Consider the following 13,309-nt stretch of genomic DNA (forward strand, 5'->3'; position numbering starts at 1 on the left):
TGGGGTTTTTTTCCCCTTCAAATCCTGTTTTTCAAGATTTTTGTTCTAAGCATGTCTTACAGTATTGAGTATCATGAGAAATAGAGGAGAGTATAAGTTTTTATACTGTCAAAACATACCATGTGGGTATAATGAGTCAATATTTTCCCAGTTGCACATTTTAAAATTATTCATTAGTGTCCACTGTAATTTATTGGTTGTCAGACTTTTGGACATGTGACTGTAATCGGTGCCATTTTAAAACTTGTATTTTAGCTCCAGAATCTATTTCCTCTTCATGGGAAAAGAATTGCTAAAGGGATGCTCACAGTCCTTTTAAACCACACAAACTTTTTTTAATGCCCCATTTATGTGTACTTTTAGTGTGTTTATTAAAAAGATAAATTGACCATTCATACTGTACCAGATACAATTCTATAAGCCAGAGATACAAAAATGAATAAAGTGCTATTCCTTTTCCCAGGGAGTTGTTAATCCTAGAGTTGAAACTTCTTTGTTGTGCTTTGAAGTTTCAAAGTGATTTCATGTACATTTCACAACCCCAATAATCTAAGGCAGATATGCACACCTGACTGTTCTCATTTTAGAAGTGAAGAAACAGCTCTGAGAGGTTGTGACTCAAGCAACATCAAACAGATCATTCGAAGTGGAGGACTTGGGACTCACATTCTGGTCTTCGGAGCTCAAGTCCTGTTGCTTCTCCCACCTACCTGGCCACATCGCCTTTATTGCCAGACTTTCAAAATGCATTTAAAAACATGTCCTTCGGATAAGAAAATAATTGAAAATTATCCTTAAGTTGCATCTTTTTCTTGTTTTACCAAAGAAAGTTAATGATTTCAGGAGTTTGGGTTATTGTGTGCTCTAAACTGGTATATATACAGCAACAATTTACAGTTTTTTGTCGTTTGCTTTTCAGTGGATTATTTCCGAAAATAATTTTTGTTCACCTGCCAGAATGACTGAAGACTTTGTTTTTAATTTCTTTAAATTTGTGTGTGGTGTCTTTCCAACGCCAATAGGACTTTTGGAAAGAAATGTCTTTCTCTGAATTTTTTTTAGAGAGGGTGGAGTTTTCCAGACTCTGTTCACATGAGCCATTCTTGGTTTGTTCCAGCTTGCCAACACTCGGTGTCACATGTGAGCCTTCCACATGTGTTCACTCTCCATTCCAGCTCTGTGATTGAACTCTGCTCTTACTGACTAGGGGGCATTTGGGCAGGCATGCTTCATTCCTGGAATTGACAGTCATTCCATGTGAGTAAAGGGGAATCCCAGTGAGCCATCTTTAAGCATATGAAAAGCATTTGGTTTTAAAATGGAAAGAAATGTCAGGTACTGTTAGTGCCTGAGCCTTTCAGCAGTTTGGCACAAGAGAACCGATACAGCTGTTTTCTCCAGTTCTCTTGTCTTTCTGTAGCAGTTCTACTTGAATGTTTTCTATCTACTCGTACTCATTTTTACTCCTTCTGACCTTTCTTTTTTATTTTCCCTTTCTCTGCCTTGTTCTTCTCTTTCAGTTTTGAATATATTAACACTGCATCAGCACTTCTAAAGCCCTGCCTTCTCCCACTGGCTTCACTTGGCCTTCAGACATAATGAGGAGACTGGCTTTTCGAGGAGCTGGTTGTGCTCTGGTAAAGCTGGTAAATTACTGATCATCTACACCTTTTCTCTTTTCTGTCCTTCCTTGCCTCTTCCCTTCCACTTTTCTTAAGTTTTGTTATCCTTTCCATAAAGTTTCCCTTGTCATGTTCATCAGATTCACTTGTGTCCTTGTCATAGCTTGTTTACCAAGGTCCTTCGTTTCTTCATCTTAATGAACTGAGACCAGTTTATCAGCCTTTTATGAAACAAAATAAAATCAACAACACTTGGCTGTCCTTGGCTTAAGTCCTTTGAACCTTTTAGCTGTAGCTAATTGCAAACTAATGTACTGTATAACCAAAGCGAGAGGAAGGAGTACTGTCATGGTAGGCTGTTTTTAAATACCATGTGGACCATAGTTCAGAGGAAGAGATAGGAGACTCCTCTTGTTTCTTAGTTGGTTACCAGAATGTTCTATTTGTTGGTTTGTTTTGCTTCTCCTTTGTGTTCCCTGGAGATCCCTAGTTTTTCTCTCCATGCCCACCAACAATCCATTCTTTCAGCTGCTGGTGTCTTAGTTTACCGACATTGAACGTTAATGAGTGAAACTGGAATCAGTTTTTTCTTTTAGTTTTGGAGACAGACCTTTGAAATCACAGTATACTATTAGATACTGTTGTTAAATTGTATAAGCATTATAGGACCTTCTCAGGTATATACCCTTGCCCTCTAGCTGTGGCAGATCATTTCAATTGTTGCATTTTTTGTGTTACAGTCAAATGTGTACATTTGTAAAGTTGTGTTAACATTAGATACTAGACAGCCTCCCTGACAGCAAATATTGATGTGTTTCTGGAAGGCCAACTAGGATCTAAAAGTTCCCCTTTGAGGTACTATTCCAGATCATCTGCTGAAACTTAAAGCTATGATTTCAGAATTCATGGGGATAGAATACCTCATATAACTGAAAAGGAGGTCAGTCTGATTGACAAAAAAGTTTCAAAACGGCTTTACTACTTTGACATAGGTATGGTAAGTCACATTAAGTATTTTCCAGGGATATATTTTGTGGCCTTCTTTAATGAATGGAGTGTGTTAATTTTAGAATTCATCTAAAATGCTAGAAGGTTAATTGTCCTCTGTCCCCTACACTTTGGCACTACTCCTTTGCCTCAGGCACTGATTACTATTTTTTTTCCACATCATGACCCACCTGGAAAATGATCAGAGTTGTTAGACACACTGGGGATAAGAGATGAAGCTGTTGACCCCAGAGGGGACTGCCTTGGGGCTTCTGTCCCTGGCTGCCTCAGGGGCTGAGGAATCAGTACCTCCACGCTGGTGTACCCCTACATGTAGATTGTCAAAGTCCAGTGAGGAGTAAATTTGGGACCAGACGCGATTGGGTCATTCAAATGTGATGACATACAATGGGTATACTTTTGTTGAATTTGCCTCATCTGAGTTAAAAGTGTAGCATTCTGGTAAGTGAAGGGGTTGAAGCAACAAGGTCCAGAACTTCCACTGAAAAAACTGACAGTTAAGTTTCCTTACAACAGTTAAAATATCCTCCTAAGTGAGCCAGAATCTGGGTAGCAAGTGCCTAGCTGAGGGCTTGGTGGCAGTGTCTAAATTTAAGTATAAGAACATGGCCAATTATTTCTTATAGAAGAAATTGGATTCCATGGGTTCCAAGAGAAGACGAGCTACTTCCCCATCCAGTAGTGTCAGCGGGGACTTTGATGACGGGCACCATTCTGTATCCACACCAGGTCCAAGCAGGAAAAGGAGGAGACTTTCCAATCTTCCAACTGTAGATCCTGTGAGTAACTCGCATCACACAGTTTCTTCCTGCTTTTCCTACTATTTCTTTAATGATAAGCAGTTAAGATGCAAGGCCTCACCACTTTTTTTTCCTCTGGCTTAGTAGTCTTAATCTTTCTTTTATGGAAAGCATATATTTAGCCAATAGTCTTAATAGTTACAATTTAATATTAAGAAATAATGGTGGGTGGAGGGTGGGTGAAATAGTTGAAGGGGATTAAGAGGTACAAACTTGCAGTTATAAAATAAATAAGTCAGGAGCGTCTGGGTGGCTCAGTGGGTTAGCGCCTCTGCCTTCAGCTCAGGTCATGATCCCAGGGTCCTGGGATTGAGCCCCGCATCGTGCTCTCTGCTTAGCAGAGAGCCTGCTTCCCTTCCTCTCTCTCTGCCTGCCTCTCTGCCTACTTGTGATCTCTCTCTGTCAAATAAATAAATAAAATCTTTTAAAAATAAATAAATAAATAAATAAGTCACAGATAAAAAGTACAGCATAAATAGTATAGTCAACAATGTTGTAATAACATTATATGGTGACAGATAGGGATTATACTTACTGTGGTGGGCACTGAACAATGTATAGTATTCTTGAATCACTATGTTGTACACCTGAAGCTAATATAATATTGTATGTCAGTTATACGTTAATAATACTTTTTTATTTAAAAATTTCATTTATTTTAGACAGAGAGTGAGTGAGTTGGGGCGGGGGAGCACGAGGGGGAGGGAGAGAGACAAGGAGACTCCACACTGAGCATGTGGATTCTGATTTGGGGCTCACTCCCACAACCATGAGATCGTGACTTGAGCCGAAACCAAGCATTGGACAACCAAGCATTGGACACCCAAGCGACTGAGCCACCCTGGCGCCTGCCAGTAATGCATTTTAAAAATAAAATAAATATTTAAGAACTCTCAAAAAAAGTAATTACTCAGAATGTATTTAGAATAAGAAATTTGCATAAAGTTATTTCTGTTTTGATGAAAAGGTGTTTCTGTTTGATGAAAAAGTATAATCTGCTGAAGCACGTAATTCTAATTAAAAATAACCAAAGGATTTAGAATTCTACAGATCGGAGAATGGTAGACAATGTAATAGAAATATGAATAAAAAGTTTTTTCTAGGGGCGCCTGAGTGGCTCAGTGGGTTGTGCCTCTGCCTTTGGCTCAGGTCATGATCTCAGGGTCCTGGGATCAAGCCCTGAATCAGGCTTTCTGCTCAGCGGGGAGCCTGCTTCTCACCCCCACCACTTGTGCGTACGCGCTCGCTCTCTCTCTCTCTCTCTGTCAAATAAATAAATCTTCTAAAAAAATTTTTTTTTCTAGTTTTATTGAGATGTAGTTGACATCTAGAACCGTGTAAGTTCAAGGTGTACACTATAATGATTTGATCTATATATATTATGACATGAAGCCACAATTAGTTTCATATCCATCTTCACCTATAGAGGATCCCCCCAAAAAATGTTGTTTTCTTTATAATGAGAACTTTTTTTTTTTTAAGATTTTATTTATTTATTTAACAGAGAAAGAGAAATCACAAGTAGGCAGAGAGGCAGGCGGGGGGACAAGCCAATTTTTCACATGGAGCCTAGATTTAGTGTGGCAGAAGCAGAATGTAAACAGATGGACAAATAGATAATAAAGTACCCTCAGCTAATCATAAATGCTAAGAAAAAAAAAAGTTTGGGTGAATCAGGCTGCTCGGGCCCAAACCTTGAGGGGTTTCTCTGTAATGGGAAGGCACTGGCCCTACACAGAACTGGAAAAGGGTGTTCCAGGCAGAGGGACCCAGTGCAGAGGTGCTGGGTCAGGAATGGGTTTATTGTGGTGTGATTAGAGAAAGGTGGTCAAGAGGAAGAAGGATACTGGCAAAGTCTGCCCAGATGCAATTTTATGTTTCAGCTTGACTGGGCTAAGGGATGTCCAGATGTAGTTACTTTGCATTCTCCATGGTCAATGTTAGGAGTTTAGATTTTATTCTCTCAGTAGTAAGAAGCTCCTCTTTTGAATGACTTTAACCAAGAGAGTGATATGAACTGATTTAGATTAAGAGAACAAAACAATCACAAGTAGTATAAATCTGATGAGATACCAAGATGTTTAATTACTTAAATTTTTTTTTTTTTTTTTTAGATTTTATTTATTTATTTGACAGAGAGATCACAAGCAGGCAGAGAGGCAGGCAGAGAGAGAGGAGGAAGCAGGCTCCCTGCTGAGCAGAGAGCCCGATGCGGGGCTCGATCCCAGGACTCTGAGATCATGACCTGAGCCGAAGGCAGCGGCTTAACCCACTGAGCCACCCAGGCGCCCCAAATTTTTTTTTTAAGTTTTGTTTATTTAAGTAATCTCTGTATCCAGTGTGGGGCTTGAACTCATGACCCTGAGATCTAGAGTCAGATGCTCTTCTGACTGAGCTAGCCAGGCACCCCTAAGCAGTTAAATTATTTAAATAAGGAAATATTGTCAGCATGTTTCAGACTTGGGTTCCTGTGGGAAACTGGGGGATTTGTCCATTTTCTTCTCTACTTGCCTTTTATGGATATGTTTTTATTAAGGATGATCCTTATACCTACACTGGCTTTCTGTTCATTTCTGATGGTTTTTTTTTTTTTTTTTTTTTCACTTTTCCCATGTATAGATTGCTGTATGCCATGAGCTGTACAATACCATCCGAGACTATAAGGATGAGCAGGGCAGGCTCCTCTGTGAGCTCTTCATTAGGGCACCAAAACGAAGGTGAGTTAGAAGGTGAGTGGGAGGGATTTGGTCCTGGGTCCATGTGTACAGCGTTTCGTAATAGAGTTCTCCGCTGGAAGGAATGGCTTAAAGGATACTGGAGTCTAGATTTTAGTTTTGTCAAGATGTAGTGAAGCTTTTTTTTTTTTTTAAATTTTTTATTGTGAAATATGGCATAAAATTCATACATTTTACATTTTTAAGTGTACCGATCATTAAGGGTTTATTCATATTGTTATATAACAGATCTCCAAAACTTTTTAAAATTGCAGAATTGAAATTCTGTACCCATTACAATACTCTATATTCCTTTCCTCGTGCCGCCAACCCCTGGCAGTCACCATTACACCTCCTGTTGCTCTAAATTTGACTATATCCAGGGTCTTACGTAAATGGAATCATACTGTGGTTGTCTTTTGTGACTTCTTCTTTCACTTAGCGTAATGGTTTCAGTGGTCTCCATGTTGTAGCATATGACAGGATTTCCTTCCTTTTTAAGGCTGAATGATATTCCATTGTATGGATATACTATCTTTTGTTTATTTACGCATCCATTGATACAACATTTCAGTTGCTTTTACCTCTTGGCTCTTGTGAGGAATACTGCGGTAAACACGGGCATATAAATACCTCTTTGATGCTGCTTTCAGTTCTTTTGGATATATACCCAGAAGTGGCATTGCTGGATCTGATAGCAATTCAATTTTTAATTTTTTGAGGAACGACCATACTGTTTTCCATGTCACTGCACCATTTTACGTTCCCACCAACAGTGTACAAGGGTTCCAGTTTCTCCACATCCTTCCCAAACTTATAGTTTTGTAGTAAGTTTTGAAATCAGAAACTATGAGTCCTCGTGATAGTTAATTTTATTAAGCCCAGCTTAATATCTGGGCTAAGGGATGCCCAGATATCTGTGTTTATAAGGATGTCTCTGAAGAGATGAGCATCTGGGTAGGAGACTAAGTAAAGAAGATGGCATTAACCAGTGCAGTACCATCCAATCCCCTGAGACCTTGAGAAGAATGAAAGTGGGAAAGAAGGATGAGTTGGTGCTCTCTGAGCTGAGACATCATCTGCTTCTGCCTTTGGATCTCAGAGCTCCTTGTTCTTGAGCCTTCAAACTCATACTGAATTATACCACTGGCTTTTCTGGTTCCCTGGCAGATGACAGGTCTTGGACTTCTTGGCCTCCATAATCACACGAGCCAGTTCCTGTAATAAATCTCATCCGTGTGTCTGTGCGTGTATATACATATATGAGTGTTTGTGTATACTTCCTATTGGTTATGTTTCTCTGAAGAACCCTAGTACAGTCTTCAACTTTGTTCTTTCTCAGGATAGATTTGGCTATTTGGGGCTCTTTGAAATTCCATATGAATTTCAGGATGGATTTTTCTGTTCCTGCAAAAAGTGCTGTTGAGATTTTGATAGGTGTTGCACTGAATCTGTAGATAGCTTTGGGAGTATTGGTGTCTTAACAATATGTAACTTTTCTAATCCATGAACATGAGCTCTCTTTCCATTTATTTGTGTCTTTAATTTCTTTCTTTTTTTTTTTTTTAAGATTTTTATTTATTTATTTGACAGAGAGAGATCACAAGTAGACAGAGAGGTAGGCAGAGAGAGAGGAAGGGAAGCAGGCTCCCTGCTGAGCAGAGAGCCCGTTGCGGGACTCGATCCCAGGACCTTGAGATCATGACCTGAGCTGAAGGCAGCGGCTTAACCCACTGAGCCACCCAGGCGCCCTTGTGTCTTTAATTTTCTTACAGAAGTGTGTAGTTTTCGGTGTACAAGTTTTTCACCTTTTGTTTAATTTATTTGTAAGTTTTTATTCTTTTTGATGCTATTGTAAATTGTTTTCTTCCTTTTTGGATTGTTCACTGTTAGTGTATTGGAATGCAACTGATTTTTGTGTGTGTTAATTCTGTATACTGCAACTTGGCTGAATTCACTTATTCTGCTGTTAATTTTTTTGAACCTTTAAACTTTTCTGCATATGAGATCATGTCATCTGTGAACAGAGATAATTTTACTTCTTTCTTTTCAGTTGGGAGGCCTTTTCTTTTTGTTGCCTAATTATTCTGTCTAGGACTTCCGGTAATATGTTGAAAAGAAGTGGTGTAAGCAAGCATCCTTGTTTTATTTCTAAACTTGGAGGAAAAGCTTTCAGTCTTTCACCAAGTTGAGTATGATGGTAGCTGTTGGCTTTTCATGTATGGTCTTTATTATATTGAGGTACTTTCCATTTATACCTAATTTGTTGAGTTTTATCATGAAAGGCTATTACTGAATTTTGTCAGATTCTTTTTTTGTAGCAATTGAGATGATCACTCGGTTATTTTCTATCATTTGTTACGGTGATGTATTACTTTATCAGTTTTCATAGGTTGAATCATCCTTGAATTCCAGGAATAAACCCCTCTTGTTTATAGTGTATAATCCTTTTAATATGCTGCTAAATTCATTTTACTAGTATTTTGTTGAGGATTTTTATATCAGCGTTCATAAAAGATGTTGGTCTGTAGTTTTCTTGCAGTGTCTGCTGGCTTTGGTATCAGGGTATTGGTGGCTTCACAAAATAAGTAACTTTTTCCTTCAATTTTTCAGGAAAAGTTTGAGAAGGATTAATGTTAGTTCTTCAAGTGTTCAGTAGAATTTGCCGGTGAAGCCAAAAGTGCAGGACTTTTCTTTGCTGGGAGATTTTTTTTTTTTTTTTTTTTAAATTCTGGTATTGTTAACTTAGTGTTAAATTAGTTTTAGGTGTACAATATACTGATTCAACAATTCTGTGTATTACTCTGTGCTCATCACAATAAGTATACTCTTTAATCCCTGTCACCTTTTTCACCCTTCCCCTTACCATCTCCACTCAGGTAACCTTTAGTTGTCTTTTGATTACTGATTTAGTCTCTGTACTAGTTAGAGGTCTATTTGGGTTTTCTGTTTCTTCATACTCAGTTTTGATAGGTTGTGTGTTTCTAGGAATTTATCTATTTCTTCTTGATTGTCCATTTTATTGGCATACGGTTGTTCATAGTATTCTTTTATAATCCTTTTTATTTCTGTGGCATAAGTTGCAATGTCCCCTCTTTCATTTCTGATTTTATATGAGTCTTCTTTTTTTTTTTTTTATTTAAAGATTTTATTTATTTGACAGAGAGAGATCACAAGTAGGCAAAGAGGCAGGCAGAGAGAGAGAAGAGGAAGCAGGCTCCCTGCGGAGCAGACAGCCCGATGCGGGTCTCGATCCCAGGACCCTGGGATCATGACCTGAGCCGAAGGCAGAGGCTTTAACCCACTGAGCCACCCAGGCGCCCCAAGTCTTCTTTTTTTTTTTAGTTCATCCAGATAAGGGTTTGTCAATTATGTTGATCTTTTAAAAAAAAAACAACTCTTAGCTTTATTGATTTTTTTTTTTTTTGGTTTTTCTATTGTCCTTGTGATTTTTTTTTTTTTTTAATCTCTGCTTTGTATATTATTTCATTCCTCTTGCTTATTTGGGGTTTATTATGTTGTTCTTTAGGTCCTTAAGAATGAAGCATCTTTTTAAAAATTACTTAGTCTTTAAGATAGCAGTGAAGTTGTAGCTATCATTGTTAAAAGGAATCAGTTTTTGAAATATACAGAGGCCACAATCGTTATTTTTATTTTGCTTTTTTTCTTTGTCCCCATACTTTTGGGCTTGACTTCCATGGTCCAATGAAGCAAAACAAATTATTGGCTGAATATGCACGTTGCACATACCTCCCTATAGAGGCTGTGTTCTCCCTGACTAGATCTTCTTTCCTCTCTTGCTATAAAAATAACATCACTATTCCCCACTACTCTGTCAGTTGAAGTTATCCTGAAAACATACTGAAGTGTGGTAGACAGAATAATGGCCCCCAAGTATGTCCATGTTCCAACCCCTAGAATCTATGAATATGTTGGATTACATGCTAAAGAAAAATTAAATTTATCAACTAAACTTTGACTTGGAGAGATTATCCTGAATTATTCAGATGGGCTCAGTGTAAGGGTCCTTAAACAGGGAGGAGGGAGGCAGAAGAGTCAGAGTTAGAGACGGACTTGAAGATGCTACATTCCTCACTCTGAAGATGGAGAAAGGGGGCTTCAAGCAAATGAATGCAGGCGGCCTTTAGAAGCTGAAAAGGATGAGGAAGTAGATCCTTCCCTAAAACCTCCAGAAGGGACACTAACACCTTGCTTTTGACCCCAGCAAGACTCATGTAGGACTTCCATAAGATAAAATTTGGTTGTTTGAAGCCATTAAGTCTGTGGCGATTTGTGACAGCAGCTTTAGGAAACGAGTACAATGAGTTAACTAAAGATTTAGATCCATTCGTGATTGTTGATGCCACAGTGGATATTGAACAAGCTGAAGGGTGAGCTCAAGTCAGACTTTTCACCCCACAGAGCAGAGCCATTAAGAATGCAGTATCAGCATCCTGAATTAAAGGATGTGAATTAGTCATGGCCAGAAAAGAAAGGTTCTTTTTAAAATGAGGTAACTGTCTCCAGATTTCAGTTGGTTTATCATAACGGTCTTTTAAAAGTTGTCATTTAATTAGCATATGATAATAAAATATTTATTGTTTACCACATGCTAGACACAATGCCAAGCACTTCCTTATATTGTTTAAACCTGAGAAGTATTAAAGTATTATTATTGTGGTTTATCGATGAGAACTTTTACACAAGTTCTCAGAACTACTAAAGGATAACCAGGATGCATACTCAAGGCTTTCTGATTCTAGAACCTGTGCTCTTAACCAGTATGCTGGAGAGAGGAGCAGCATCATACTGGACTACACAAACTCCTTGTAGAAAAGTACTGCCCTCTGCTGCCTGTTTCCCACCAGCAGGCTTTGGGGGGCTAGTGTACTGTCTTCTAGCCTCCAAACTGCGATACCCTGTGAGCACGGCTTGCCCTCCCCCAGTGCTGTGCCTGAGGGCACCTGTACCCCTCTGTGGAAAGTGTATGTTTTCTTAAGAGTTTGTGGGAAGCCGTAATGCTCAGAGGTACACAATTGTGAATCTTTGAGCATTTGAGACTTTGTTTTGATTAGTCTATTAAGCTACTTATGCTGAGACATCCAAATTAACAGTGGTTGAAACAAGAAAAATTGTTCTCAAATAAAAATTTTGTTCTATAAAGTCCTCAGGGCCTAGGTACTGTCTCTTTCCTCTGCTGTCCTTGGGGTGTCACTCCTGTCTGCATGGTCTGAGATGGCTCACCACCATAGCTGTCTTCCAGCCCAGTGGGTGAAGAAGGCATGTTAAGGATATGACCTGGATATGGTACACTTCAGCTCTTGTATTGGCCAGGACTTAGCTGCAGCAAGGCTGAGAAGATGCTCGTTAGTAGTCACACAGCAGCTCAGAATGTTGCCATCCTGGGGATAAAGGAAAATGCGTTTGGGGGTAGCCAACAGGTTCCGCATATCAGGCCCAGTATTTCTCACTTATCTGGTTCAGAGTGTCAGTTGTGATTTGGCTATTCAGCGGCCATATCATGGCAGGGCACCCTTGCCTGTTGTTGAAGGAGAAAAGCTGTTGTGCAAGAATGTGTACCTGCACAATTCTGTTTGTGTATACGTAGGCTTGGAGGTCGGGAAGAATACTAATAGTGCTTGTATCTCTGGATGCTTAGGGACAACTTTTATTATCTTATGCTCTTCTGCATGTTGATTTAATTGGGAAAAATTAGTAGAACTCTTTCACTTTGAAAAGCGGAGGCCCTTGCGTTGACCTTGTCATGTAGAGTGGAATGCTGGGATCCTGATCTCCTTTTGTTGGTGTGGTAAGTCTGAAAATGTTTGCGAGGAGCCCTCTCACAGAGCTTCTGGGAGAGAGTGTTCTTCTGAGGGTCATGTCCTCATTGGGTTCTCAGTTGTCTACAGATAATCCCCCAAGCCTGAGAGGCTGCTGAGGTCCAGCCTCAGCAAGGAGCAGAGTGGACTGTGGCCCATCGGAGAGCCATGTGGATATCAGGTTAACAAAGCCCTAAAAAAGCTCTAAAGCTCACCCTGAGAAGGTCCCTTGGCACCACTGACGACAGCAGCATTAGGCCTGGATGGTCCTTTGTTATTACTCACCAAGACCTTTATGTTCCTGCATTTTCTCCAAATAGCAGAATGAGTACTCCTTTTACTCCTCACACTTAATTTCATAGTTCACTAAAATCATAAATAATTGATAAGAGCTTTTTTTAAAAAACTCAATCTATTTTTCCTCTTCTTTTCCCTTCCTGAAGAATTTAATCCAAAAGCTATTAGGTGAAACTGAGCAAACTTGGCATCTGTTGGGAAAACAGGTGGTGTGGTGTGGTGGGGAGGGTTGTGGGTAGTAACAATATCACACATCACGGATTGTCAGAACCTGGGCGTGGTAAACGGGTTTTATGCTGAAAGACTTTCTGGCACAGCATGCTGAGGCCTAAGTGGAGGGAGGATGATATAGTGGTGGGAGTGGTCTGTCATGGGTAGGGTAAGGAGGACATCCACATGGGGGGTGGCCTAGCCCAGGGCAGGGGGTCATAGCCTTAGTGAGGAGAGGAGAAGCATTATGGGGTGGAGGTAGATAGCAGCAAGAGGAGATGGGTTATATACAGAAGACCAATCGTACGTAAATACATTGTCAGTAATAGGACTCAGGCTTCTCATTATCTGAGAAAGGGAGTACAAGCAGGAAAAGGAAAGCAGATCGATCTCTGTGGTGTAGGATTGGAATTGGAAATGTTGGTGTGAATTCATGTTTCCCAGCATATGTAGATACTAGAAATGTAGCTATAGATGAGTATGTCTGTCCCCAGCTTTGTCCATTGAGACAGCCTGAGAGCAGTAACACACCAGTATATGTGAGCACATCCAGCACCTCAGACTTCATTTTTAAATACCATTTACCATTGCAAGGAACTAGAGTTCTTTGGGGAAATCGCTGATTTTAAGGGCAAGGAAAGTATAAGATGAACCTTACCATCTTAGGCTGCCAAAAAGTAAGCAACTGTTCAGAGGATGATGGGAGCATGTCAGAAGCAGGTAGAGAGTACAAACCATCTTGTGAGGATGCCTCCTGGCCCAACTTTGAGCACTTGGAGCCTCAGAATAATTAATGTCATGGGTTTTAATGACTTCCAGGTAGGAATCTGGGGATCCAT

General features: G+C 39.6%; 1 protein-coding gene across 25 annotated transcripts in view; it reads left to right on the forward strand.

Annotated features, from left to right (window-relative positions):
* PBRM1 (polybromo 1) overlaps positions 1-13,309 on the forward strand; it is a 131,262-nt gene that overhangs the window by 1,448 nt on the left and 116,505 nt on the right. For 13 of the 25 annotated variants that reach the window (XM_047692071.1, XM_047692064.1, XM_047692147.1 and 10 more), the window contains exons 2-4: positions 1,521-1,646; positions 3,257-3,409; positions 6,050-6,147. In XM_047692071.1, coding sequence (XP_047548027.1) covers positions 1,599-1,646; positions 3,257-3,409; positions 6,050-6,147 — 299 coding nt within the window. In that variant the 5' untranslated portion in view covers positions 1,521-1,598. Of the gene's footprint in view, positions 1-1,062; positions 1,258-1,520; positions 1,647-3,256; positions 3,410-6,049; positions 6,148-13,309 lie in introns of all 25 variants that reach the window. The other 12 variants (XM_047692086.1, XM_047692218.1, XM_047692194.1 and 9 more) reach the window with 7 other exon arrangements.

This window comes from Lutra lutra, chromosome 1, assembly GCF_902655055.1.
Source record: "Lutra lutra chromosome 1, mLutLut1.2, whole genome shotgun sequence".
Classification (NCBI taxonomy): Eukaryota; Metazoa; Chordata; class Mammalia; order Carnivora; family Mustelidae; genus Lutra; species Lutra lutra.